Source organism: Pleuronectes platessa, chromosome 7, assembly GCF_947347685.1.
Source record: "Pleuronectes platessa chromosome 7, fPlePla1.1, whole genome shotgun sequence".
In the NCBI taxonomy this organism is placed as follows: Eukaryota; Metazoa; Chordata; class Actinopteri; order Pleuronectiformes; family Pleuronectidae; genus Pleuronectes; species Pleuronectes platessa.
In genome coordinates this window covers 26,127,106-26,153,729 of record NC_070632.1, presented here as the reverse complement: position 1 = coordinate 26,153,729, position 26,624 = coordinate 26,127,106, and the positions used below count along the sequence as shown (strand labels likewise).

Genomic DNA, 26,624 nt, shown 5'->3' with positions numbered 1-26,624 from the left:
TTTTGTGGCTTGGCTGCTGGCACAATTAGCATATGCTACAAGTAACAAAGACATGGCACAAACCATTAAAAACCTTAAGATTTCTGCCGACACGCACTATATACAAGACTTGTACAGTGGGAGACTGGAGTGGTGAACACTACATCTGTGAAATAAATTAGCCTGGAGAAGGCACTTAACACCACGTAACACCAGCCCTACACCAAGAAACAGTATTGACTGCGGAGATGTCAAAGGTCATTGAACTGGAGTGAGTGGCCGGCATGAAACAAGTACAAAGCTTTGTGTTTGCTACCAGTCTCTATTTCCTGCTTGACATGAATCACCTTCAAAAACATCCTATCTGGACGATACCTTAAACCTAAGACCAGACTGGCTGCATGCTCATAAACCGAAACGTTGGCACAAAGGGGACAAAAGTGTTATGATCTTGATTTAAGTAAAAAAAAAAACTAAACAATACAGTTTAGTTTTGAATAGTGTTCCAATACTTTTTTTATAACATATGCTTGATATCTTTTTTATTCTTGTCTTTCATCGTTTTTTCAAGATGACAAGGATTTATTAATGTTTTTTTGCAGCTGTGGCTCAGGGTGGAGTTAGTCATCTACTAACCAGAAGGTCGGCGGTTCGATCCCAGTCTTCACCATTCTCCATTCAGAAGCGTCCTTGGGCAAGATGCTGAACCTCAAATTGCCTCTCATGGCTATGCGGTTCTAAGAGGAAAAATATGCTGCCCATTGATGCACTGTATAACTGGGTGAACGGCAATAAACTGTACTGAAAAGAGCTTTAAGTCGTCAAAACTACAAAAGCACTCTGTAAATACATTAGAGATACGATTAAGATACATTTTATTTGTCCCAAACACATGCACAGGCACCCTCATGCAATTGTTGGGAAATTTAACCTCTGCTTTTAAACCATCTGGTGCAGGACACACAGAGCAGTGAGCAGCCATGTACAGCGCACAGGGAGCAGATGCTGGGGGAGTAAAGTGCCTTGCACAGGGGCACTAGACGGGGGAGGGAGATTTTTGGATTTTTGGACAGATCAATCCAGGTTCGTCTTTTTGTTGTTTCTCCGTGGAGTCGAACCAGAGACCTTTTCTGCCCATAGTCCAAGTTTCTGCCACTAGTCCACCGCCTCTCTACCATTGACAGTCCCTTCTCCACCAATGAGATGTAGTCTCGGCTGAGGCTGAAGGCCAATTTATGCTTCTCCGTTTTGACGGACACGGACAGATAGGACCGCCTTCTTTGCCATGGAACGCCCTCTCCGTGGCTCCACGGAGAGCCACGGAGAGCTTTTCGTGAAGCTCTGATTTTTCTAACTACACATCGGCATGGCGGAGAGCCTACGGATAGCCATTGGCTATGATTGGTCCGCTAACGACAGTATTTCGGAACGACATCATTTCCAGACCTCAAACTTCCTGTTCCATTCCCTACATCACAATAAACCCAAATAACAACTACGACTCTATGATTAATGTGACAAGTGTGTTAAGCCAGCAGCATTGTCCGGCTGACGGTGGCTGGTTAGAGCACTTACGGCATGTGTGTACGGTCACATACGGTTATAACGAACTTTCATAATGGGGCTAGCGGGCTAGCCACCATGCTAACTGCGGTGGGAACAGCGCAAAAACCTGCTGACTTTAATCCCATGGCTGTCATGACACTGTTTCTCAAACACCGTCAGGTTAGAAGCAAACACTTGGTAGTAGTTAGTATCGGGTGTCCGTGCTGACTGTGTGTGGAAGCTGGGGGGAAGCTAGCTGCCTCCGTGTAGCTTCAAGCTGTTGCAGCTGTTGAATTAGCAACGCAGTTTGGAAACAAGACCGGGGAACCGCTGCGTTAAGACACGATAACATAAGCACTTTGACCCGCTGGGTGTCACTTTATTTCAGCAAAAACTGTCGCTGCATCAACAGCCTTTTTCTGTTAGTTGCCATCGTTCACTGTGTGTGAGGAGCCGGGGGGACGTAAATAAACCAGCGTGGACTTCTTCTATATACATCATGAGGTAGGCTTCTCTAAGCTCGACTTCCGTTGCACCAACTACTGTTCTGGCGGTGAATTGTTTTCAGAACTAAAAGGCTCGTAGAACTATAAATCAAAAAGTGTCCGTCCGATCCGTCCGTCCGTAACGGACTCGGAGAAGCATATATCGGCCTTTAGGAGATAGAGAGACATCTATAAGGTGGAAGGTCTGTGGTTTGATGTTTGATTGGACATTGAGACTAGAAAGGTGCTTAATAGATGTTTACCATAGAGCATACTAAAGGCCAGTGTAAACAGACAGAGAGTTGAAAGCACAGCAGGTTTGCTCCCCTGCGATGAGGAGGAATCAAACTCAAAGAACCGCAGAATCCAGACCACACCAGCACCAGCAAGATTGTTTTGCTTTGTTAAGCGGCAGCACATGGGTTTTGATTCTGGAAACTCATTACTCTTTTTTAATCAGCAACATCTATGAGGAGGAATAGTCAACAGTGCGTTATTTACGTAAATAGACACGAAACCTGCTACCTGTCTCTTCCTCCTCCGCCTCCCCACCTCCAGTGCTTCTGAGGGGGGCCTTCTCGATTTCCCTCCTGCCCAGAAAAATCAATATTGGGAGGCGGCCTGAAAGACCTTTCACAGGAGTATTACAGCACAGCCCAGCGCTCCGATAAGCCTCCTGTTACGTCCTCTCGGGACGGGGCTGGCCAAGCCTGCACTCCCCACCTGGGGGGGAAGGCATTCTCCTCTGGCCGCAGGGAAGAGTGCCATAAAGGGCAAGACGTAGATCACAAGTCTATTGGTGTGGGCTATTAGTAACCTTAGAGCCCCTGACCTGTGACTAGGGTCCTGTGCTGATTCCCACACACACACTTACAGACAGACTGGGACGGGACACGCCAAAAGTTTATAGCAATAGAGAGCTTCGTCATGCATTCAAGACAGGAGATAATGCATTTTTTTGTGTTTGTGTGTGTTCCCGGTAATGTATGTGCCATTACTGGGGAGTGGAGAGCAGAGCATTCACCACTTTGCCTTCATGACGCCCTTTGACCGTCTTTTCCTGTAACGACCCTGTTGTTGCCTACCCTCCTACACATGCACCCCCACACACTCATCTTCACACAAACACACACACACACACACTGACACACTCTCTCTCTCTGTCACACACACTGACTTGCACATACCTGGAAGCTAGTGTGATTCATGAGGACAGAAATGTTAGCGAGAGCGTTCCAATATTCAAAAGATGACACATGCTGCTGCAGCTGGAGCTGAGAGGATCAATGTGTTTTAAAGTGCTCCAACTACATGAGAGCAGTTGTACAAGTCCAACCCATTGATCACTCAGCCTCTGCACTTGCATGAAAAGATGGTTTATCCTAAAAGAATTTCGATTTTTTACTTAAACAAACGCTACGATAAATAATGATGTTATAGATTAGATATAATGAAAAGTCAGTGAGATGGTTAAGACATATGAACAGGTGACTGTGCCCAGTGTTTAACCACCTGTTTTTTTTTTTACTTGGTTGATCCAGGAAAGTTCTCATATCAAACTATGACTCATGTTTGTATCCCAATCTTATTCTTGTGGCTTACACAATAAGAGTTGGCTGTCATTACTGGCCTGTCATTAAGTCATTGATAGGCCGACATTGATTGTGGAGTTGATAAAGCTATTCTCATTTGGTTTGACTTGTCTGTATCTGTAACACTTGTACGTTTGGTGAAACTCAAACAAAAGACTCACCTTTAACTGGTGATTTTTTTCTCCAAAAAGACCTGGTGCAAGTTTTTTTGAGTTCTTAAAAAACTTTGATAATTTTTCAAGTGATTCGTGCAACTGCAATCTCACACATAGCTTGTTATCTAATGTGTGCACAGGTTTCAGCATGCTAGTGCACTTTTCAAATTTCAAATCTTTGAACCACTGTGGTTTGTCCTTTCAGCCGAAATATAATCAAGGATAGAAAGGTTATGATCAACAGAGAGAGAAAGACAGCGCCTTCTACATTGTTTTGTTAGTTACTGTAAAAGATATTTAATCTGCCAGAAAAATTCTTGAGTTGGGAATGTTTTCATGACTGGTCTCAGTAAAGAGTAAAGAAAACCGTAAATAGTTTTTAGAATAATTAATAATTAAATACTATTACACTGAAAGTGACCAAATAACTGTTATTTGATATTGATTTAAATGTTGCTAATTACTAATTATTGCAGGTATTTAGTACCAATTCCTTTTTCCATTAAGTGCTACTGATCAGGCAATAACAAAATGCTAATAATAATAATCTAATAATAAAATGTCTTAATACAGGAAGTTTTTAGTCATAGAAAGAATCAGATTGTTCAGGGCCTTTAAGTTCTGTGTCTCTGTATGCTACCCTAAAATGAACTGTGAAAAAATGTTCCCCCCAAAATACTGACAAAAATTAATTATATAAGTTATTCTTCTGTAACTAGCATGCTGTCTATATCCTACACATGATTATTCCACCTACCCATACACATCTGACTCATTATCTGAGTAATGTGATGTCGTCTTATTGTGTTAACTATCTGCTGACTTGTAATGTCGGCAGTAAAGACTTTCAAGCTGTTGCTACCACTCTACAGTTGCACGCATTGTTATTTTTGGATAGACTCAGTTACATCCTTTTCCAAAGTGACTCCACTTGAACTGCTTTCTGTCAAATAGAGCCGTTTGCTCTCAATCATTTTCGTGAACTGTTATCTACAAAGAGAATTTCAGGAGAAACACCAAGGCACATCCGTCTTTGCCTGAGACAAGGCACAAAGGAAAACATTTTTTTTTTTATATTAATAAAAAACAAATGTCCAAGTCGCATTCATGGATACATGAGGGACTGATCCATCAAGTGCACTCGTACAAAGAGCCAGCATGCTGTGGTCCAAGTTCAGCTGGCTTACAGTCACGAAAACAAAAAGAGGCCTGGATGCTAAACGTTCTTCCTTCATGAGTTTGTGCAGCTGGAAACCGTCTGAGAAGGATGGGAAAGCAGAAGCTCCTGGCTGTGAGGTTGGTTTTGAAAGTTGGTGTCGGGAGAGAGTCCTAAAGGCTATGTTTACGAAAGTGAGAGTGAGAGAATAACTTCAACAATGCTGTCTGGGGACTTTCCTGCACAGAGGTTGCCCTTCACTCAGAAATCTATCAACAGTGCAAGCAACCCCTTAACTGTGACTCCACCAACCCAGAAATGTATAAAATGCCATTGACATTTTCAATTTGATCAAGGGAGAAGGATATTTTCATCAGGATTTGTGTTCCTACAACTGCTTTGACACATTTACTCCCAATGGTATTGGTTCATGACCAAACGTTTTTTCTTACATAATTTGGTGATACGATCTGATCGCCATACAGCTTCTTTGTTAGCCATACTTTCTTGTTCTGTTTCATTGGAACTCCGGCCTATCTAGTCTATAATCTGCTTCCTCTTGAAGCACCAGCATAAAAAACCTAAAGCCCACATTCAAGCGCTTGAAGTCATAGAGATGTGATCACTGCCAGGAAATAACTATTTAAAGGGAAATCGAATCAATCATAGTCATGGGAGTGCCGAACCGGCACGCAACGATGGAAGAGACTTGTGTGACCCTGGGAAACATCTGAGCCACATGTCCACATTATACATACTATAGGCTTGAGGTCCATTGACTTAAAGTCCTTCTACACTATACCTATATACAGTGGTACAATTGCACATTCTTTGTACAGTAACATGTCTGAGTAAAGTGGAGCCAGCCTTCCTGTTGTTGACTGATAACAAACACCAAGTGGTAACATTGTCCTCTGTTATGTATGGGTGGCTGTGGCTGAGGGGTATAGAGGTCGTCCTTCAACCAGAAGGACAGCACCTCAAATCCCAGCCCATGCGGGAGGACCCTAGGGCAAAATCCTGAACTCTGAATGGCCTCTCATAGATGTTGAATGCATTAATTGGAAGTTGCTTGGATAAAAGCATCAGCTAATTACATGTAATGTAATAATGTATTTCGCTGACATCCATAAAACCACCCATAAACTGATTTTTACGGAAAATCCCAAACCTTCCGCCACGCAAAGGATTCATGTATTCGTGCTTATGTCTGATTATTTAGCTGATAAAAAAGTCAAGCTGTAGACCTGAGAATGTCCCTAATATTAGCGCATAGAGTCGCCGTATCAAAAAAGACTGAATGGCAGCCATTTGCTCTGGCCGAAAAATTCCCGTATTATTCTTTCATGGCAGCGAATAAAGCAATGAACTTTATGACTGAACCATATTTTAAATTGTAACATGTATCTGCTTGAAAAAACCTTTTTTTTTTACCATTTCACCAATTATTTCACCATCTGTTGCCATAAAACACCCCTTCTGAAAATGATTTTTCTGCATTGTACTAGCAGATGTATAGAGGAATGCATTGGTAAAACATGAAACATACATAATCTTTCAAATCATACAAACCCATTAAAATCATTCCACATTGATTCACTTAAGTTATCATGAGCATCGACTCTCATTAACATTCTTTCATTTCACAAGCTCTACATGTGTGGCTTTTGTGCTGTGTTTTTTTTAACCTAACTTATCCCACCAGTACTAGGGGATTGAAACTCTCAATTGATTCCCGCTTTTCCAAAAAATGCTTGAATAATAATAATAATATAAACAATAACTTGATCTGTATGACACCTTTTGAAATTTGTTAGCAAGAGCTTCAAAAAGAAGGACAAATACAAAACAAAACACCACAGACATCAAGCAAAAAAAAAAAATACAAGGTAACCAATTAAATAATACATTGTAACATGATATCATTAAAAGTAAAGTTTAAGGAAAAGGATTAAAGGCACATATAAGAAAATGCTAACAACAATTAAAACTAGTCAGTAAAAGGGCCATTTGAAGGATGATTTTAAAACTTACAGTGATCTAACTCTGAGTTTCTCAGGTAAACTACCGAAGAGGGTTGAGGCCCTGACAACAAAAGCCTTGTCGACATTTTTCAGCCTCCACTGAGGAACAGCATACAGGAACTTAACGGATGATGTCAAGCTATAGGCAGTAAGGAGTAATTTAGAAGCTCAGCCTAGAAGCCTGGAGCCAAATCATGTGGTACCTTAACAGCAATAGATTCAGATTGATTCTAAAATACACAGGCAGTCAGTGAAGGGAAGTTAAAATAGGGCAAATATGATCAGGCTTCTGTCATTTGGTTAAAAGTTAAAGGATGAGAAAGATCACATAAGACACAAGAAAATGAGACCTGTTCATTTGAAAAGGGGTTCGGTTTGTACACTGTCAATAGAGGATGGGTTTTATCATAATGTTCATAGGGTTGTTATGTGTTGATTCCTTATATTTACAGCCTGTTCATTTACCATATAGTGATGAAGTGGTGGTTATTTCTTCGAGGCTTCTTCTCTGGGTGCGTCCATTTTGCCTTAGATTCAAACTCAGGACCAAATTGGACACGTCCTCCCAAAATTGGGCAGGACGTGTCAGGATGCATGTGTTGTGTGTAGACTGGCGTAAGCTGCACCGAGCGGAAACTGCTCTCTGCCTGAAACCTCTCATGTCGAACGCACAATGTCCACTTGCAAATGTGTGTTGAATAAACCCCAGAATGACATTCTCTTTCATGTCAGTCCATTTTTTTTAAAGAGAAATTGCTGCCACATTCTGACCTTTCTGTGTAGTCTGACTCATACAATCAAAGTAATCAGGGTTGTCCTCACCGTGTCAACATTTTCTAAAAATAATGCAATCCAAAAGGCCAGCCTGTAATACATTTCTCCCTCATGAAGGTTATATTAGTCACTCTTTATTCAAATTTAAGAAAGATTTAACTGTGTAATTATTTTTGGAGGATGCTATGTGTGTTGCTGTTGAGCTGAGGAGTGGACACATTGTATAGTAATAGTAGCGTACAACTGATTGTCACTCACTGAGCAATATGTACCATCATGCAAGCATTGACCGGAAGAAAAATGGCGGAGAGACGAGGAGAGAAGGCAGCATGTCTTATCCTTTTTCCTCTGGTGAATCTACTTCTTATTCTTAATATAGATATCTTAATTATTGTGAGGATAAAGACAGACAGGTTTATGTTTGCTGACATTTTCATAGACTGATTTGAAAACAGTCTGTCCTATCTTACGACCCAAATATTTCCGATGGCGTAAATGGTTTCCTTTACGACCGTCCCGAGATAAATCTGCAAGTTGTGGTGGTAAAATATGTTTATAGAACTTGGCAGCACATCACAGCACGAACTGCAGCAAACAAATTCATTTCTACATTTTAACTTGATCATTCGAGTAGGTGTAAAATACAATTTATTATGACATTTGCCACATTGTTGTACTTATACATAAGTAATCCTAAAACAGCAGTAAGTCCCAGAGGATTATGCTGATCCTAACCATGGCCTTATAACCACCCAGTTGGGAATGCAATCTTCGCCCCAATTGACCTCTGTCAGCGTTTGCAAACATGGCGTTTCATTTCTGAACTCTGTCCTGCAGACACACCAGACGCTTCGCAGTCTTCTCTTAATCACAGCTTGTGTATCTAATTATTGTATTTTATTTATATTTATTTCACCTCCCTAATCTTGATGACCTCTGTTTGCATGTTGACCTGTGCATTTGGACAAGTGTCATATTGGATGTTGACTGTGTGATCGTGCACATGAAAATTGATTGCCCTATTTGGGATCCAAAAATTTGTCTAAATCTTAATAACTCGCTAACGATCTATAATAATGACTCAAAAACAAGTAGCAAGCGGTCAAGCAAGCACTAAAATACTTTGAGTTCAAAATTATAAATACTCCAAAAAGTAATCATAGACACACACACCAAGTGGCTGAAGACAAAAGGCCTATGGCCAAGTTCTCCTTCTGGTGTTATTGGTTTAATAAAATATGGTGATGAAGAAGAAGATAAAAAAGGCCTCGCATTTTATTGTGAAGACTCTTCTGGGGAGTGTCAGATTGACACACAATTATTCAAATTTTGGTACAAAAAGAGTGTACCTTGAAACAATAGAAGCCTAAGTGGACAAAATGGTTGTTCAAAAGCCTTGAATCTATTAAACTATCGAAAAGCTAGAAGCCAAAAACAAGTGTTTCTACTTTTCACTGACAGACACACTCCAGCTTAGAAGATTTTGCCTTCAAATAGCAATATACACGGTGTATGAAAATTGTCAATTTCTTTCCCAGAGGCATGTGGGTGATTACATTCTCCCTTAATGTCTGCAGCTCAGCTGTTTTTGCAGAGGAATGTGTATGGTGAGTGTGGCCTGAGTTTGATTCCAAGCTGATAGGCCTAGGTTGAAAAAGAAAAGCAGAGTGATTAGAATTCCTCAATAACAACAACAAACTAATAAAAAACAGTTGGATACGTGTTCTTTATTCATATCTTATATATGTTTGTTTACATTTATACAAAAATACAGAATACAGTAGAGTTTTCACCCAGAATACCAACCGGGCAGTAATTACATTTGCTTTTTGGCACCCAGACTTATTTCCTGTCTAGAGCCATTTGATTCACCCACTGGAGTGGGATGGAATGGATCACTCAAGCCCGAAAGCACTGTTCGGAATGCGGCCCTGCTCACACTCAGACCACACAACAGCCCACATACGAACAGTATTTAAAGGCACTCATCCTCTTGACTAATGCATGAAATTGCTTGATTTCTGTCATCCATGCATCAGACATACAGTATGTGGCTCTTGCACAGACAGGAAAATGGGAGACCATGTTTTATATATATATGTATATATATTTATATAAATAAATATTTATATATATATATATATATATTTATACATACATCGATTTTTTTTTGTTCACAGCTTAGACCTGTTGCAGCTCATAATATTCATAGACTATGTATGAAAAGCAACGTTTGACATAGTATATCTTGTCTGTTAGTTTGTTTGTGGCGAGACTAGCCTATGTCTCAGAATAGTGGGCACTGCATGTAACAGTCTTCATGTAGAAAGCAAAACCTAACGCTGACTGAACAGAAAGGCTCAGGTCTAAATTGTAATAGATAGTATGTTCTAATATTGTTCAAAAATGCCTTTTTGCGTGGATTTCATCGTTTAAAAGCTTCAATTTTTTCCAGTACTTCACTACACCACTAATTTAAGATATTCCTGCTAAAAGTACTGCTGCTGTGGACTACATGAACACCAATGTGGTATACATTTGCTAACACAGACTCAGCTCTAAACTGCCATAGAGAATATGGCACCAGTAATATGTGGACGTTCATAGAGTGTTCTTCAAAGACGGATTTTGGAATGAATAAGATTATCTTGCAGTTCAACATGACACACAATACTTGACCACACCAAAAAATTCCAGCTATTGATGCTGAAAGGTACTGTTGCTCTGAACTATATGAACACCAATGTGGTATACTATTTTTTTTCCAAACACAGATTCAATTTAGCACAATATACTCTCATCTGCTATCACAAAAAGTCCCAACATATAGTCCCATATACACATGATACAAGCGAGTTACGTGAAGAACTGTTTCCTATAGGTTACAATTGCTAAAATGTAATGGTGGCCAGAAATGTCCCAACCACTGCAAACTGTACTGCCGATGAAGGAGTTTTCACATACTGGAGCACTGCTTTTCCAGGATCGTCTTCCATATCCTAACTGTGCCCAGGTCAAGCCAACTAAACAGTCATCGTTTTGAGTTAATTTAGAAGAAAGAGAGAGAGAGAGAGATTGGAGACCATACTTGCTGAGTTACTGTGCTGAGATTATTCCAATCTGCCATGTAATGATCTCTCCACTGTCTGCTACCAACCAGAAACATAGACAGGCTTTTTGACATTTACACAGACAGTCAATCTCGCTAATCAAACAAGGCACAAAACCAAAGAATGGACGTAGTACAATGTAAGAACATGATAGAAATACTGAGACTACATACAGAAACAGATCTTTGTGTCCTGCCCACTTGTGTCAGTGTCAGCTAGTCAGCAGCAGGACGGCCCTATGGGAAAGGTCACAGCCAGCGTGTCCTGTTCACACTCCAACCTAACAACTGAGTGTCATTATTGATCTCAATAGTCATCCGTTGCGTTTCCCTAAAATAATTCATGATGCAGCAGGGTCTGATGGACGATTTGCAGGAGCCAGAGAATCCAGTGGAGGCGTGATACAGGGGTTTCTCTCTGACAAAATCTGAGTCTTTTTTCAAAAGCATGCGGTTGGTTAATGCAGTCTTACAAAGAAAGGCAAGCTTATCCATATGGTAGCAGGCATGATTTATTTTTTCTTGAATCTGCCATTGTCAATCTGGAGAGCAGTCCAAAACAGGCCTTTCACTTCTGAGGTCTCACTATGGAATTAAGCCTTGAGTTTGTTTTTCATCACCTCGGGACACCAACAGGAGAAAAGAGTAGAGCCCTGTGGAAGAGAAAGAGCGGGGACAGAGGGTTTAGAGCACCGTGACAGATAGGATTCAAATAATTGTCTTGATTTTTCTTTGAAAAGCTCACCAATTATGCTGAAGAACATCGACAGCATTACACAATTTCAATGACGTTCAACTTGTTTCTGTAATTGAGCAGAAAGAAAAGTATTAGCCACTGTCCTGAGACGACGACAACAGCAGTAACATGTCATCTGAAGGAGACAGAAATGGCTCTTTAAGGGAGGCTGAAAGAGCTTTCACATGACAAGAGTCAAGTGTTGCATTCAATGCCCAGTCAGGTGGTGGCTACGCATGAAACGATTTTTAGGTTCTAGTGATTGTGTTCCTGAACAAACACACCATCCAGAAGTCAGATGAGATCTTTCCTAATCAGTGAAGACAGACTGATGAGTGAATGGTCATTAATCCTGATATGTAATATTATATATATATATATATATATATATATATATATATAATTAATCAATCATTGCTTTGTTTGTGAATTTGCTTCACACATGGGAAGTTAAAGTTAAAGGCAGAGACCAAATGATTCAGTGCTTTTTCAGCAGCAGGGTGTCCTCCTGTAAATAAATCAACTCTGTCGTTCGTCTTCGGAGCATGTTACAACACATGGAAAATCTTGTTGTTAGCCGACTAAATTACAATTCATTTCAAAACATCCAACTCCTGCTATGTGAAGCAGGCTAAGCTAAAATTGAATTAAGCCTCAAGCTCCGACTGATGGCCGCTGAAAACAATCCAAGCCTCGCCCTGTGTGAGCAGGCAGTGAATGAAAGGAAGGGGAATAGTTTCCTGGTGAAATGTTGCTCTGGCTGTAAAAACACATGTGAAAGGGAATAAAGAGACTCACTTTTCTGATGTTTCATCCAGTGGAGGTCCATTCCATTCTGTCCCTGTGAAGATTGCCGCTGCTCCAGGGTTCTGTTGAGAAGCCTGCTCGTTCCTCCGTGACCTGACCTGTTTTTCAGGGGAAGGAAAGTACTGTCATTCTAAATGTACTCAGCCCCACTCGCAATCACTAGATCCACACGGTATCTGCAGAAATCTGAAAGGCTGGCTCTGGCCGTCATAAATTCCACGGATCAGAGAGTAATCTTCTTACAGTAACAAACATTACATCACAACTATATCTCTGGAGCCCCTCGGGAAGCTACACAGGTTAGTGCCATGGGCCAAAGGTCAGCTCACCTTCCACACGATGAGAAATACAAGGCCTATGAGTGGGATGAAGAGTAGGGAGAGAAGGCTTCGCTCCACCACCTCAGTCAGCAATCTCTGTTCTGGATTTTGACAAACAGAAACAAGAGAGAGAATTAGTTTTGTTAAATTTGTTATTCATGGTTGAAGAATGATTTTACCCAACATGACTTGTGTTGCTTTAACATTGTAATAGATTCATTATATATTTAACTTTTTGTGTCTATATTTGAAAATGTATTCACTGTTGGTTAGTGCGATCAAACAGGTTTCATCGGCTGATAATGGGAATAAAAGAACATTTGCTAAACAGCTGCAAATATAAACCTTTTATCCCTGACAATTGTCAACATGATGCTTTCTAATGTTGCACAATCAATTAAATCACTCAGAAGTGGCAAAGAAACACTAAAACGTTAAGCCACCCTCAAGTAAACCTCTGACCTTTAATACAAGGCATTCCAGATTTGCCTTAAACATCCCTTCCAGACATGTTTTTAGACATATATAAAAGGCTCTGTTTTAATAAAAAATTTGTGTTTGATGTGGTTTTTCTAGTTAAACTGTCCCCAATGTGGAATTTAGTGTCAAACTCTGCACATACAGAACATCATTCTGCAAAGGACAGCTCCATGCTGCACAGAGCAAAACACTTTTCTGAGTGGAGTTTTAGTAACTAAACTAAAAGTATCTTTAAAAAAACTAAAAGATATTTTTCAGGGGTTCAAATATTCAAGGGGTCATGGTTCGCATCAGATTGTTTTTTCTATTTATTAATTGTAATACTTAATAGTTGAATAGAAGTGCCATATGAACAATAATTAATAAGAAATATGACTTCTGTTGTGTCTTTCATGTTTCCAATTATTAATCTAGATTGTGTTGGGGATTGTGTGAGCCAATAGGAAATAGGAAACTCACTTGCACTCACTTAGTGTACCTTCTCTGTTCATAGACCAAACCTGTATCACTGAGTTATGTGTTTGTGTGTGTGTACTCTTATAGTTAAAAAAACGTACTTTCTGTCAGTTAGAACAACATGAATGGGACCTCCAACCAAAGAAACAGAAGCAGATAAACTATTGAAAATGTAACTCTTGCCATTTGCCTCTGGTGCGGGTGGACAAATGCCTTTTTGCAGCAGGCTATATGAGATGTGATGATGAGTTTGTCTCGCAGTGTGTAATTATTCAAGTGACTCCAGCTCCTTGGAATGGGCTGACTCCCTCTACTTTTGAAGGCTTCAAATCAGTACAGCCATCAAACGCTCTGGCTTTGACACACCAGACCCGACACTTGTTTTCTCAGTAATTACAAGAACTGTGAACTTACGTGGATTGCAGCCTGTCGTACAGTTTGAGCCTTCGCTGCTGGACGTGGGCGATTCTGCTGAAAAAAGACCAAAAAAAAGGGCTGGTAAGTTTGGTTCTACTGGAGAAGAAGAGGGTGAAAAAGGGTGGAGTGTTGACGCCTGATGATGAAAACCTTGTCACCTGAGGTCACCTCACCACCTTTTTCACTACCCCACCACTCACACACACATACTCACACACATACAAAAGATCTGATCCGATCCGACCACTCTGGCAAAGAAAAGCCAAGCGCTTGGGAAGATTGGAAGATTGCTCTGTAATCAACACGTATACAGTCAGGTTTCGGCCCTTTTCTTCCTTTCACATGGGCTGCCTGGGGACATCTTCCCTCAGTCATGACTCAGCCATGTCTCCATGGGCCGTCTAAGCACCGAGACGGTTTTGAGTTATTTTATCTTGTAAAGTTCTTGTGAAGAAATAATGGTTCCCGGCTTAAAAACTTCTCCAAACGGTCACAAGAGAGCTGTCCTAAATAGACCCTGGGCCGCTCACAATAGCCCTAAGAGGGTGGTGGTGTTATTAAATGTTTTCTAAAATAAAGCACTTAAAACACCTAAAGAGTCAGTCAACCCAATTCATAAGAAGACAGATTTTATGTATTGGGTTGCATCTCAGACATCACAACAGTTGTGTATCTCACCAGAAATAAAGTTCTGAATGCCTTAATGTGAACATATTTTATACTACTTTTAAAGTTGAGCTCATGCTGGAATCAGCATGAACAAGTAGTGGTGCAAATGTTCTGAGGCTGATCTACAGTTAAAAGACGCCCATTTAATCACACATGTCTGTTTGGCAGCAGTTCAGGTGATCTTATCACAGAATAGTGGGAAGGCTTCATTCCAAACTGATCTGAGCAGTTCATCTGAGACTCACCGACTCACTGATTTTATCACTAAACCCACAGTTGCATGTGAATAATGTAACCTGCTTCCCTGAACTCCAGTAACATTACTAACGTGTAGTCTGTGTGGGTCGTTAATGCTCTAGTCAGTGATATTATTGGTTGTGTGAAAAAATACAGTGATTCTGTCACAAAACGGGGCTTAATTCTACTTCTCGCCACCCTGCAGTTGCAAATTGAAATGTTGGAGTTGAGGCTTGTCCACGCCACAAGGAACAAATCCAAATTCAGTTTGGACTCTAAACTGCCCTGATTTCCCTTTTCACCTGAAGGTGATGGTGACATCAGCAACAAAACAGGTGTGTAAACCAGGCTGCGGGCACCAGCAGCTCTGCATCATATATTATTACCAACACAGTTAATGCAGCAGTATTATACTATAGTATCTTTACATTGATTATACCTTGATTATTGATTATATAGATTACCTGACCCCCTGGGGAATGTTTTATCTTGAATCAGGAGGACCAATGGTAGAATTCACATCTTTTCTTGCTTCATATACTGAATACAGTGTATCATAAACACAGATTCTATTTCCAGATGCTAAATAAAAGTTACATAAACCTAATGTGGTTCTTGAATGTCATGTCACCCAGTGGTCTAGTGATGTTTGTGTCCAAAGCTGACATTCAAAGTCAAAACATTAACCCTGGTAAACGACACAGCAAAAAGGCAACATATAAAGAATAAATATCACTTATGATGAAATTACCTTCTAAATATTCTTCTGTAGTTACTGTGTATGGTGTGGTGGGACAGGGAGGAGGATTACAGTCATCAGAAACGTCTTTATTCTGCGCAGCTATAAGGAAGTCTTTGACAAAGTCAAAGTATCGCGCCGTCTGCCACCTCTCTTCCCTGTAGTGGCACTCAAAATCGTACATGATCGGCTCCTACAAAAACATAAACACAATTTCAAGATTTCAGGCAATTCATCTCAAGAGATAATAATAAATAAAAGCTTTTTTTTGTTTTGGACTGATAATGTGCAAATTTGTGATTAGCTGGATAGATACATGTCACTTATCTTGCGATAAAGGCCTGCAAGTTAACCATGCAATGTAATATAGGCTTTGGTAACATAGGGTTTGTCAGTCACAGTAGTTTCTTAGCTTCATTAGGCCAAAGTCTGAATATTTACAACACATTTTGTGGGTCCACCACAACTTACCAGAGAATCCATGTTGAGCCGCAGTTCTTGGAGCATTTGAATGAATATGCTAATATCTTTTCTGTTGGATGAAATGTTTCCAAACTTATGCGCTAAATCTTGTAAACTCTCCTCCAAGTAGAAGATGTTTAATTTAACCCAGCACATCCCACCCTAGAAGACAAAGAGCAGAGACAAGGCAAGATGAGCAATTACATGAACTGATAGATAATTAATACGTTGTGCACTAACTGAACATTATCAGAGTACCAACATGTCAACTTGAACATTCAATAAAGTACATATCCACCAAGTCACAAAGACTAGTGAAAAATAAGATGATACAAGTTTGAGAAGAGCAGCAGTCAGAAAAAGGATAATATGAGGTTGTGGAATCTCACCTCTTCTTTAGGAACAAAATGTACAGGAATTTTGTAATCTTTAGGAATATTTTGTCTCTGAAAAAGAAGAAGAAAATGTTTTATTACATCACGTCCATCATCACTGAAATATAATCCAGGTTTAACTTCCAGTTTTCTCTGTTGGCTGAGGTAGTTTTGAGCTCCCTAACTTTTAGACCTTTGCACTTATTAACATTAGCAATAAAGCAGGTGCCGCTAGGCTTTTGAAAAGAACATGAATCATAATGTTGTATGTTCCGCTAGAGCCAGAATTGGTTCAGCAGAGGCAGCAATAATCCTGACCTGATATGGATGAAAATGGTGTAACACAGCCACACAGTGCAGACTGGCAATCATTGGACTTGAAAAATGTTATAAACAAGCGAAACAGGAATGATGCTTCCTGCTTTTGTGAATGTGCAAATACAACAAATATAAAGACAGTGCCTCATAAAACAAGCATGCACATCTATTTTGTCATTTGTAGATTAAATATACAGTATCTATTGCACACTAGGCATACAATGTCTTTTCCTTACCAAAACAGAGAGCTTAGAGATGTCATCTGTCACTGGGTTGACGTCAAAACTACTTGAATGTACCCCAAGAGTGACGAACAGCAGTAAATAGACACAGACACGTATCCAAATCTGCAGGTAAAGGGGCGAAAAAAGCAATATTTTGACGATTAGTCTCATATTTTTCATTAAATAAATAATAATGAAAAACAAAAACTATAAACACATTTTAACCAGCATTACAACAAGGGGCTAAGCATGATATAGAATGAACAGAAGATTGGCGGTAGAAGTGAAAGCTGAATAAAAAAGCGTGTCGAAAAACGTCAAAATGACCTTGCAAAACCTCTGACCACATTTACAGAATGCCATTATATAAATGAAGCAGCTTTTACTTTAGGCATCAGCAATAAACTACATGCTGACGCAAATGTGTAGGAGATCTTGTAATCCATCAGTTACGCCTCAGCCTATGCATGCCTGTCCCGGACGACAAAAATTAAACATATAAAATCCGACCTGACCTAGATACAGTGAGGTAAGTTCAGGGAAGATGCAAGTTTGTCACGAATAATAAATTAGTATTTTCAGAATTGTATTTAAATAGTGTATCAATCCTTGCAGGGAAATTGCTTTACTATGGTTTTACTCATAACAAATAAATACAAAGTAAGTTGATAGTAAAGTGTATAGTGAAGTGTGAACGAAAGTAATGTGTCCATTGTCATATGACTCAAGTCCCTGGAGATCATAAAGAAGAACTTGTCAGGAGTTTCTCTACAACAGACGCATTTGCTGGGTTAGCATGTTTAAATCAAGGCAATGCCTTGTGCAAATTCTTTCAGTACGTCATATGAATGTAGCGGCATGCGTTGAAAGAACAAATCATCTTGGGTAAATATAAAACACTTTTTCCCGAGTTTTTATTCCCAGCATGCAACTTTTAACTGAAACGTTTGGTGGTGAGTAGGCTGGTATGTTAGAAAGTAAGACCTCGTTCCCCCAAAAATATTTGTGAAGGTGGTGCTGCAGAGCCGCTAACACTGGATGAAGTTTGTTTTCCTTTCTAGCAACAGACAATATCAAATATCGCCCAATTAGCCAATTTGGTACTTGGGATTAATGCTGGATTTGATTCCAGGAAGGAATAACTGTCTTTGCGGGCAACGCATGTTGTGGCAAGTGCACCTTGAAAGGTGTAAATGCACATTTTCCTGTTCTGATAAAATCTGCTATGACATCTGAATATACTGATGAGTTTGGAAAACCCCTTCAGGCATTTGGTAATCGGTTTCAGGTAATGAGAGGTAAACAAAAGGAGCTGAAAGTTTTAAAGGGATAGTGTTGCAGCCAATACCATTGAAGTAAATGGTGACTACTTCTTTAAATGTAAAGAAACCTCCATGCTGCTCTTTTGGCGTTATCTGTGAGCCCTGACACTCAGATTTGTTTCAAAATGCTCTCATATACACCGTGTTTAGGCCTAAATGTCCGCTGTGATCCTCCTCCTAGTTACTGCTGAAACTCCCAAAGTGGTTTGTGGACTCAAACACTTCAATTACCCCTCCATCGGCGTAGTGGTGAGTAGACAATCAGTGAATTTTCATTTTTGGGAGACCTATCCCTTAAAATAATTTTGTGTGACCGACAACATGCAACACATAATCAGTGAGCTGCAAAGCAACAAGTTCAAAGCAGCAACAGCCTATGACCCCTATGAACCTTACATACATCCTGCAGTTTGTATCCCTCCTACTCAGCTTTGAGTAGTGTCACCCTTTACCCTCTTGATATGCGTTCAACAATGTGGGATACACCTCCAAGGATGATATACTAAGACCAGAAGGTCCTCCAGCTCCTTTTTTCTCCACTCAGATGTATAACTGTTAGTAAAAACTGCTCAAAAGCCACCAGTGGTAGCAATGAGATCGGTAGTATCTTCCTGTAGCAATGACACCGCCCACAAAAGTCCCTCCATTTACATGCCAGGGCCCAAATTTCGTCAATCCTGATTATATCTTCTCTTCTTCATCTGACTTTGTTGTCATGATCTACCTTTTTACCCTCGTCTTTCATATCTCATCTGTCTCGTTTGTGTTTCCTCCTGATTCCTGCCAAAATATTCCTGGATGTATTCAGGGACAACAGCAGGATGCATACCTGTATCAACATGTATTAAACAGCACTCACAGGTTCACTTTTGTAGACGATTGATCCTTTCTCTGTATATTCATGGTTAAGGACAATTCATGGATCTACTTTGTGTCTGTCCTAAAGTTCTGATAGTCTTATCTCTGTTGGAACCAACTGCATCTGTTTATAAACAACACATGCGGAATACGTATTAATTCAAACAAAATGCAACAAGTGACTGATTAGAACTCATGTCAGGCTAATTCTTCAGAGCTTAATGAAATTGCGTTTGTTCTGTTTTCTTATCAAGGATATTTCCAGAAGAAACCATATACCACTATTCCAAAAGAGAAACATTAGACTCTATTTTCGATTTTTTGAAAATGACAGTATCTGCTTTCATTTCTATTTGAATTAGTCAGACCTGCATTTTTTCGGATCACTAGTGAGCTGTCTTCAGGTGCTGCCACAAAGCTAGCTATCAGTTGGCTACCAGCTGGCCACCAGCCGACAGACTTATACAACAAGCAAATACTTAGGAAGTCTACTTCAGCCATGAAAAGCCTAGATCACTCCCTTAGGTCACAGTTTGAACGGTTGACCTCAGGTCGCCCTCTCAAGTGGTCCGTCGCGAGAACGAAGATATACAAGGTTTCCTTCATCCCGGCTGCCATTTACATGGTGAATAACAAATAATTATGGATTGTTTGTTGCACAAATTGCTCATTTGCACATATTGTTGAGATATTGATTTTACTGGTGATAAGACTGTGTGTTATAAAGTCTTGGACCACTGTGTAAACTGTGACCTGATTTCGACCAATGTGTTTTATGTGTGCCTCTACAGCAATTTTCCTGAAAGGGACAATTAACTTTGTACTAGAACTTGTCAACCCCGCTTTGGGTTAATCCTCTACCTTCATGTCGGAACAGTTGATGCTGTTTTGACAGGAAAGCTGTCAAACCTCATCACACAGGTTTACATTGGGTGAAGCTGTGATAAAACTATTTCTGACAGTTAGATTTCAACTTCATAAGACGTAAGATATAGTCCTGACCTGAATGTCATGATCTGCATTTGATCTTGAGCCTCTGTTTATTTAGTAGGAGGGGATTTTAGTTTGAAATGTGAAACGCTTTTGTCATGCTGCTATTTGGCAAGAGTATTGATATGTAAAGTAAATTTTTGTTATACACACACATTTCCTATACACATGTTGTATGTATGTATGTATGTATGTATGTATGTATGTATAAAGTGAATTTCAGTAAGATTAACAAAAAAAAAAAATTGGGACTTGCATAATTAATATTCTATAATTTGTTGTAATTACCAACCATCTTAGGTAACAATGTTATCTATAACTGTAAACAGATGTTTAAAATGAGTTTCCAGCAAAAAATTAAGCCTTCAAAATGTTTTCTCTGGACCGATGTTTCTAGCTCTAACTTAAAACACACATATATGAGGACAAAATTCCACTAGCTTGCATGCAGTGTGCTTCCTGCCACCCCTATGATGCCACAAATACAGACACATGCACACAATGCCTTCAAACAAGGAACACGGAATGTAAAAAAAAATGTGTTTGCAAGGAAACTCCACAGGGGATCTTTAAGATGCACTTGCTACCCGTAGGTGTTGTAAGGAGTTTTTGCCAATGGTCCCAAGGGTTTTCACTGCCTAATGGAGTTGTATTTGCCATGAAGCCAATGCTTATTGTACATTAACAATTGCATTTCATTTGTCTGAGCTCCTATTTTCTGTTCCAATCAGGCTTTATTATACAACAGCAATTAGTGCCAGCCATGAATCATCCTAAAACACATCAGCAGACTTGAAAGAGAACATCCTCTTTAGTGAATAAAGCTTTATGGTATTTAACAAATTGAACTCAGTGGGTGTCTACCCCTCAGGCACATTCTACCTGTACTATAAACTAGAGTTTATAAATGTAAAATTTATAATTACTGTTGTGCAGGAACCTGTTGGTTCTCATTCACAGCCACCTACATTTTCCCTGCGAGTTATGATTTAGATCAGTTATTTCAAATATTGGCAGACGTCCCCACCCACATTCCTCCTATGGCTATATATCTGTCAAACAGAGCCACAGCAGGAAGAGAACAATGTTCCATTAACAGCAGGAAAAGCCAAAGGAAAAACACTATTTAAAGTACATAGGGGATGTAATTCAATTCCACATTGCTTCTACTTCTAAGCCAAAACAAAACATCCTTAAATGGCATACTGGGACCGTGAAATAAAACAATAATGTAGGAGCGTTTAGCAAAACGTGTGGGGCATCTTGTGATTCATTAGCTTTGCCTCAGCCTCTGCACACAATGATAATTTATGAAATCAGAGACACTTGATACAAATCACAAATAACAAACTATTTTAGTTATTGATGCACAAAATGCAAATCAAACAAATCGACAAAAGGATCTTTGTCTAATTTTAAATAAGCAATTGTGTTGTTTAATATCACCTGACGCGACAAAAGATCAACATCATAAGCAATCGCAAGTGACATGCTGATGTCCCTGGTTAAAATGAGACGCCTGCAAATAGATTTGATACCACCTCTGGCTATAATGTACAACAATGTCTCACGCCTACACCGATAAGTGAGAATAAAGCTTATTGACACGTTTTTTTGTCCACTGTGATGTAGTGACCTGGCAGCTTCAGTTAGAATTAACTGTGCTACATCAAACTGAATTACATAAGAAAGCTTGTTACAAACACACACTGAGGTCTTGAGGACAAAGACCTCAATTCCAGTGTTTCAACAGGGATTTCACACAGAAGAAACAAAAACTGCTGACTCCTTCCTCTCTCAGTATCGATTTGTCTAGATCTAGATCTGTTGGCGGCATTCTGGTTTACCTACTGCATTTCTTTCAAAACAATCGGATATGTATTAAACACACACAATTTTTTGAGTTTTCTGACACAGTTGAAGCATAAGCAGCATTACACTAATAATATACCACAATTTACCTTTACCTTAAGACCTACCTTTCATTTCATTAATTACGATTTTAAAGGGGACATATTATGCCCATTTTACCACAGTTTATGGTTCCTTGGGGTCTTAATGAAATGTCTGTAACATATTCTGATCAAAATACCACAAGGATCATTTAAAACAGCACCCTTTTTACCCTGTCTAAAACAGCCCTCCTCAGATTGACCTGTTTTGAGTGCCCCGCCCCCCTCACCCCCGGTGAGCCTGGCTGCGAGAGCCCCAGCTCCTCAGTGCAGCCCCGCAGTGGGAGCAGAGTGCGTCGAATGGGATTACGAACAAAATAAATGTAATAGTCACACCATGCCCATTTAGGGAGTCTCGCTACATGGCCTTGGAAGAGCGAGCTAACGCTAGCCGGGCTCCCTTAGCCGGGGGGAGCGCCTAGGGAGCTAGCGAGCTAACCGGGCCGGGGGAGCCCGGCTAGCGTTAGCTCGCTCTTCCAAGGCCATGTAGCGAGACTCCCTAAATGGGCATGGTGTGACTATGACGTTTATTTTGTTCGTAATCCCATTCGACGCACTCTAGCGTATCATTTCTGACATAGAAGAACCACAATAAATCGCGGTAGTTGTTTTTTTCCAGAGTTTTTGGGACGGTAGACATCCAGATACCCAAATTGTGAGCGCCGCGGAGCATGTCGGGGCAAAATTCTCAAAAGAACTCAAATAAATGCCCTGTCAGATATCAAAACACATTAGGGGGGAATTGATGAAAGAGAGAGTAATTTTTATTCTTAAATATTGATGAATGAAGAAAAAATTGGGCTCCAGGAGAAGGGCACTTTTCTCATCCAGGGCAAAAGGGCCAGTGCTTGAGCACCACTAGGGGTCTATCTGTGCACGTGCCTGGACAGAACCAACCTGTACTGGCTTGGAGTTATGTTCTTTAGATCAGCAGCAAACAAATGTTTGGTTCAGGTTTGAGGTCAATTCATGTTTGCTTCTTTCAGGTTCCAAGAATATCAGGACCCAAAGAGCACAGCGGTTTCAGTGATGGCAGGTTAAAAGTCTTAAACAACCTAACCAGGAAGGCAACAGTACAAAGGCAGGCAAGTAAATTGTTAGCTATGCAAACAAAAGGTTTGCAGAGCTTGGCAATGAGCAAAAAGAAAATACAACAACTGGTAGGAGGTGGGAGCGGCCAGCAGGTGGCAAACCAGGCAAAAGGGATAGGCTAGGTCTGAGATAACATGGGTTTATGACATTGAAAACATTGGATTTGCACATTTGGTACAAACACTAAAAGAGATGGGCCAACCATGGCAGCTTCAAGTTGCATCAAAAGACCAGTTTATGTGTTTACATTTACTGGCTTCTGCCGCAATTCCATGGTATGGGAAAAAGCACCCAACCGTACGCTGACCCTCACTAGTTTTACCCCTGCTAAGTGTGTTTGTTAGGGACGAACTCCTCGTGTGAAACAAACATCACACTGTAAATAAAATGAATAAGCTTACAAAAGTTGACAGGCTGGAGAACCATTACCTAATTAGTGAAAAGATAGAGAAAGTAATTGCCAATTTGGTTTTGGACAGTTTCCCATACAGAAAATTCCATCATCTTGAAACTCAGCCGGAATAAACTAGGAAGAGCAATGGCTAAGAAGGCCTCATCTATTTTGTGAGATTAATCTTTCCCATACTAGATATACTTAGAGTGTGTGCAGTCTAAAACATAACACATTACAAGTACTGCTCCACAAGATCAGACATTTGTCGGAAATCAATTCCAGTGTTCAACAGGGATTTCACACAGAAGAAACAAAAACTGCTGACTCCTTCCTCTCTCAGTATCAATTTGTCTAAATCTAGATCTGTTGGCGGCATTCTGGTTTACCTACTGCATTTCTTTCAAAACAATCGGATATGTATTAAACTAAATGTCAGGACCCTACGGTATGAAGATGTGCATCTTCCAGTCTTTCGATAAGAATCAAAGCCCCTTTAGAATAAGTAGATGGATTAAGAAAGTGAAACGATGGAGTGCCTTTACTTTGAAACGGGTTTCAGGAAGTGTTCGTTTGTGACATTGACAGATACACTATGTAGTTGACTGAAGAATAAAGCGAGAATATTATCTTTCACCTGAGTTTTAATTGAGTCTATCTGATCAATTTATGTCTCAAACATAAATGGTTGTAAGTAGGGCTGAACGATTAATTGCATTTGCGATAAAATCGCGATATGATAAAACGCGATTTTCTAATAGCAGTGTGCGCGATTAAAACGTGCGAAAGAGAGTAGGGCTCTGGGATGCTCTCCTCACCCGCAGCAAGAATGCTGCGGGACCACAAAACTCCTCCGATCCAGAAGATAGCGAAGCAAGGCTGCATCACCTAAAGGGTCCCAAAGTCTTCGGCCGACGTGTCGGACACACAGAGCGAGCTCATCTCACCGGTGACCACGGTGCGGGCGGCGGACCTGAAAATCGCTACCCTACTGATCCGCAAGCTGCCCTTCCAGCACATCCAGCTGGCCCGCCGCGGACACAGAGCTTAAACTGCTGCTGCTCCACTGACTATAACAACGCCGCATTCCTACACTTATAAAATGCAATTCAATGTGGAAGTAATCCAAGAATTCAGAATATGTTACTCAGATTAGTTAATGTAACGGAATACGTTACAGATTACATTTTAGGCATGTATTCTATATTCTGTAACGGAATACGTTTTGATAGTATCCTTCCCAACACTGGCAATGTTACTGACTTGGGAGCAGTAACACACCTATAATTAAAAAAATGTTTTTCTCAAGATGGTAAATTTTGCACACAGGTTTTAAAAAGTGCATGGCTTGTGGTTATACTTACAATGACTTTGATTAAATTACATAAATGCAAACCGATTTGTTGTTCTTGCTTCTATAATGAGCATGGCCAAGGGGATAGAGCGGGTGCTCTGCAACAAAAAGGTTGCCGGTTCGAATCCCACTCTATCCCATCTGCATGCCTAAGTGTCCATGGCAAGATACTGAACCCCTAAAAAAATGGCCCCTCATAAATGCTGAGTGTTCTAAAAATGCAAGTCGCTTTGGATAAAAGCGTCAGCTTAATGACATGTAATGTAATGAGAAGTTAAATAAAAATGTAGGAAAGAATATTGTACAGTAAATGTATCTAATATTGTGTTGGTCATATTTAAATCATTCATTACGGGGTTTTTTTGGGGGGAAAAAGAGGATAAAATAAAAAAATCGCATATTAAATCGCAATCGCAATATTTTGGGAAAAAATCGCAATTCGATTATTTCCCCAAATCGTTCAGCCCTAGTTGTAAGCATTCCATCATTTCTGTTGACATAATCTATTAATTTGTTTTAAAAGTTTTTTTTAATCGTGAAATATTTGCAGGGGCCGAAGATTCTTGGTTTCATACTGTATAGTACTGTTCTTTATAAGCTAGATATTATGCATTGAACAGATGCCGTAAATATGAATTGATATTTATGTGAATATTGACATTAACAAATTATAGAGGCAGTGTGACTGCGTACAAGGACGCTGGAAAGAAAGTAATGAATTTCAGTATCTGACAACTGAGGCAGAAATATAACAACCAGATGCACTGTTATAAGTTCATTCAAGCCACAAGAAAGCTACATCCAACATCAGAACTATTGATATCGGTGTTTTGGAGCCAGAAAAACAAATAAAGAGAGAATAATATACTCTTGACACAGCCTGAACACTGTTGTTTTATCATTAGTTTATATTTAAATACTTCAGGGTAGAAACACTAAAGTTGTTACTATATGCTGTTGAGCTTTGCACTAAATGCATTTATCGACTTGTGGTTTCACAGAGAATGATCAAGCAAATTCAACAATAATTATACCAGGAAGAAGGAAGCCTTACTGTAAACATCAGAGGGGCAAATTATCTCCAATAAAATGTCTCCTTCTTTCCTTTTGCCATTAAAGCCAGGGATTTCAAGCAATGCAAGTATTTCTGGCCAGTGAATGACCTGCATTGATGGTTTTGTGGAAGCAATATTTAAGTGAATCGTACATATGAAACATGTGACTTGATACTGAGGACCTAAATGTGGTTGCATGGTTTGTCTGGGAAGCAGATCTGCTTGTATGTGTGTGTGTGTGTGTGTGTGTGTGTGTGAGGATCTTACAGGCATTTCCAAGTTGTTTTGCTGTTGTTAAAACCTGTTTCAAGCTTTTGCAAATTGCTTTGGCTGTTAAAACGTGTCTCTAATCAATTTCATCACACCAGATGTTAAGACCACTTGTGAAAGTCACATTCCTACAGTGGAGAAACAATTTGATGTAGAATCCCATGGTTTGGAGGATGACTACTTCATGCAAAAATATAACGTTTGCATGAAGGCTTCCTTTTATGTCATTTGTCATGTAAGAGCTGCTCAAAGTACCACAAGGATTGTGGCTTTGTGGCTTCA

General features: G+C 39.9%; 1 protein-coding gene across 2 annotated transcripts in view; it reads right to left on the bottom strand.

Annotated features, from left to right (window-relative positions):
- Nucleotides 1-9,417: 9,417 nt before the first annotated feature.
- kitlga (kit ligand a) overlaps nt 9,418-26,624 on the bottom strand; it is a 29,056-nt gene continuing 11,849 nt past the window's right edge. The window contains exons 2-10 of one of the 2 annotated variants that reach the window (XM_053427361.1): nt 17,071-17,181; nt 16,532-16,588; nt 16,152-16,304; nt 15,693-15,873; nt 14,033-14,089; nt 12,692-12,783; nt 12,354-12,460; nt 11,565-11,622; nt 9,418-11,472 (exon numbers count right to left, since the gene is read on the bottom strand). In XM_053427361.1, the coding sequence (XP_053283336.1) occupies nt 11,592-11,622; nt 12,354-12,460; nt 12,692-12,783; nt 14,033-14,089; nt 15,693-15,873; nt 16,152-16,304; nt 16,532-16,588; nt 17,071-17,181 (789 nt within the window). In that variant the 3' untranslated portion in view covers nt 9,418-11,472; nt 11,565-11,591. The remainder of the gene's footprint in view (nt 11,473-11,564; nt 11,623-12,353; nt 12,461-12,691; nt 12,784-14,032; nt 14,090-15,692; nt 15,874-16,151; nt 16,305-16,531; nt 16,589-17,070; nt 17,182-26,624) is intronic. The other variant, XM_053427363.1, reaches the window with a different exon arrangement.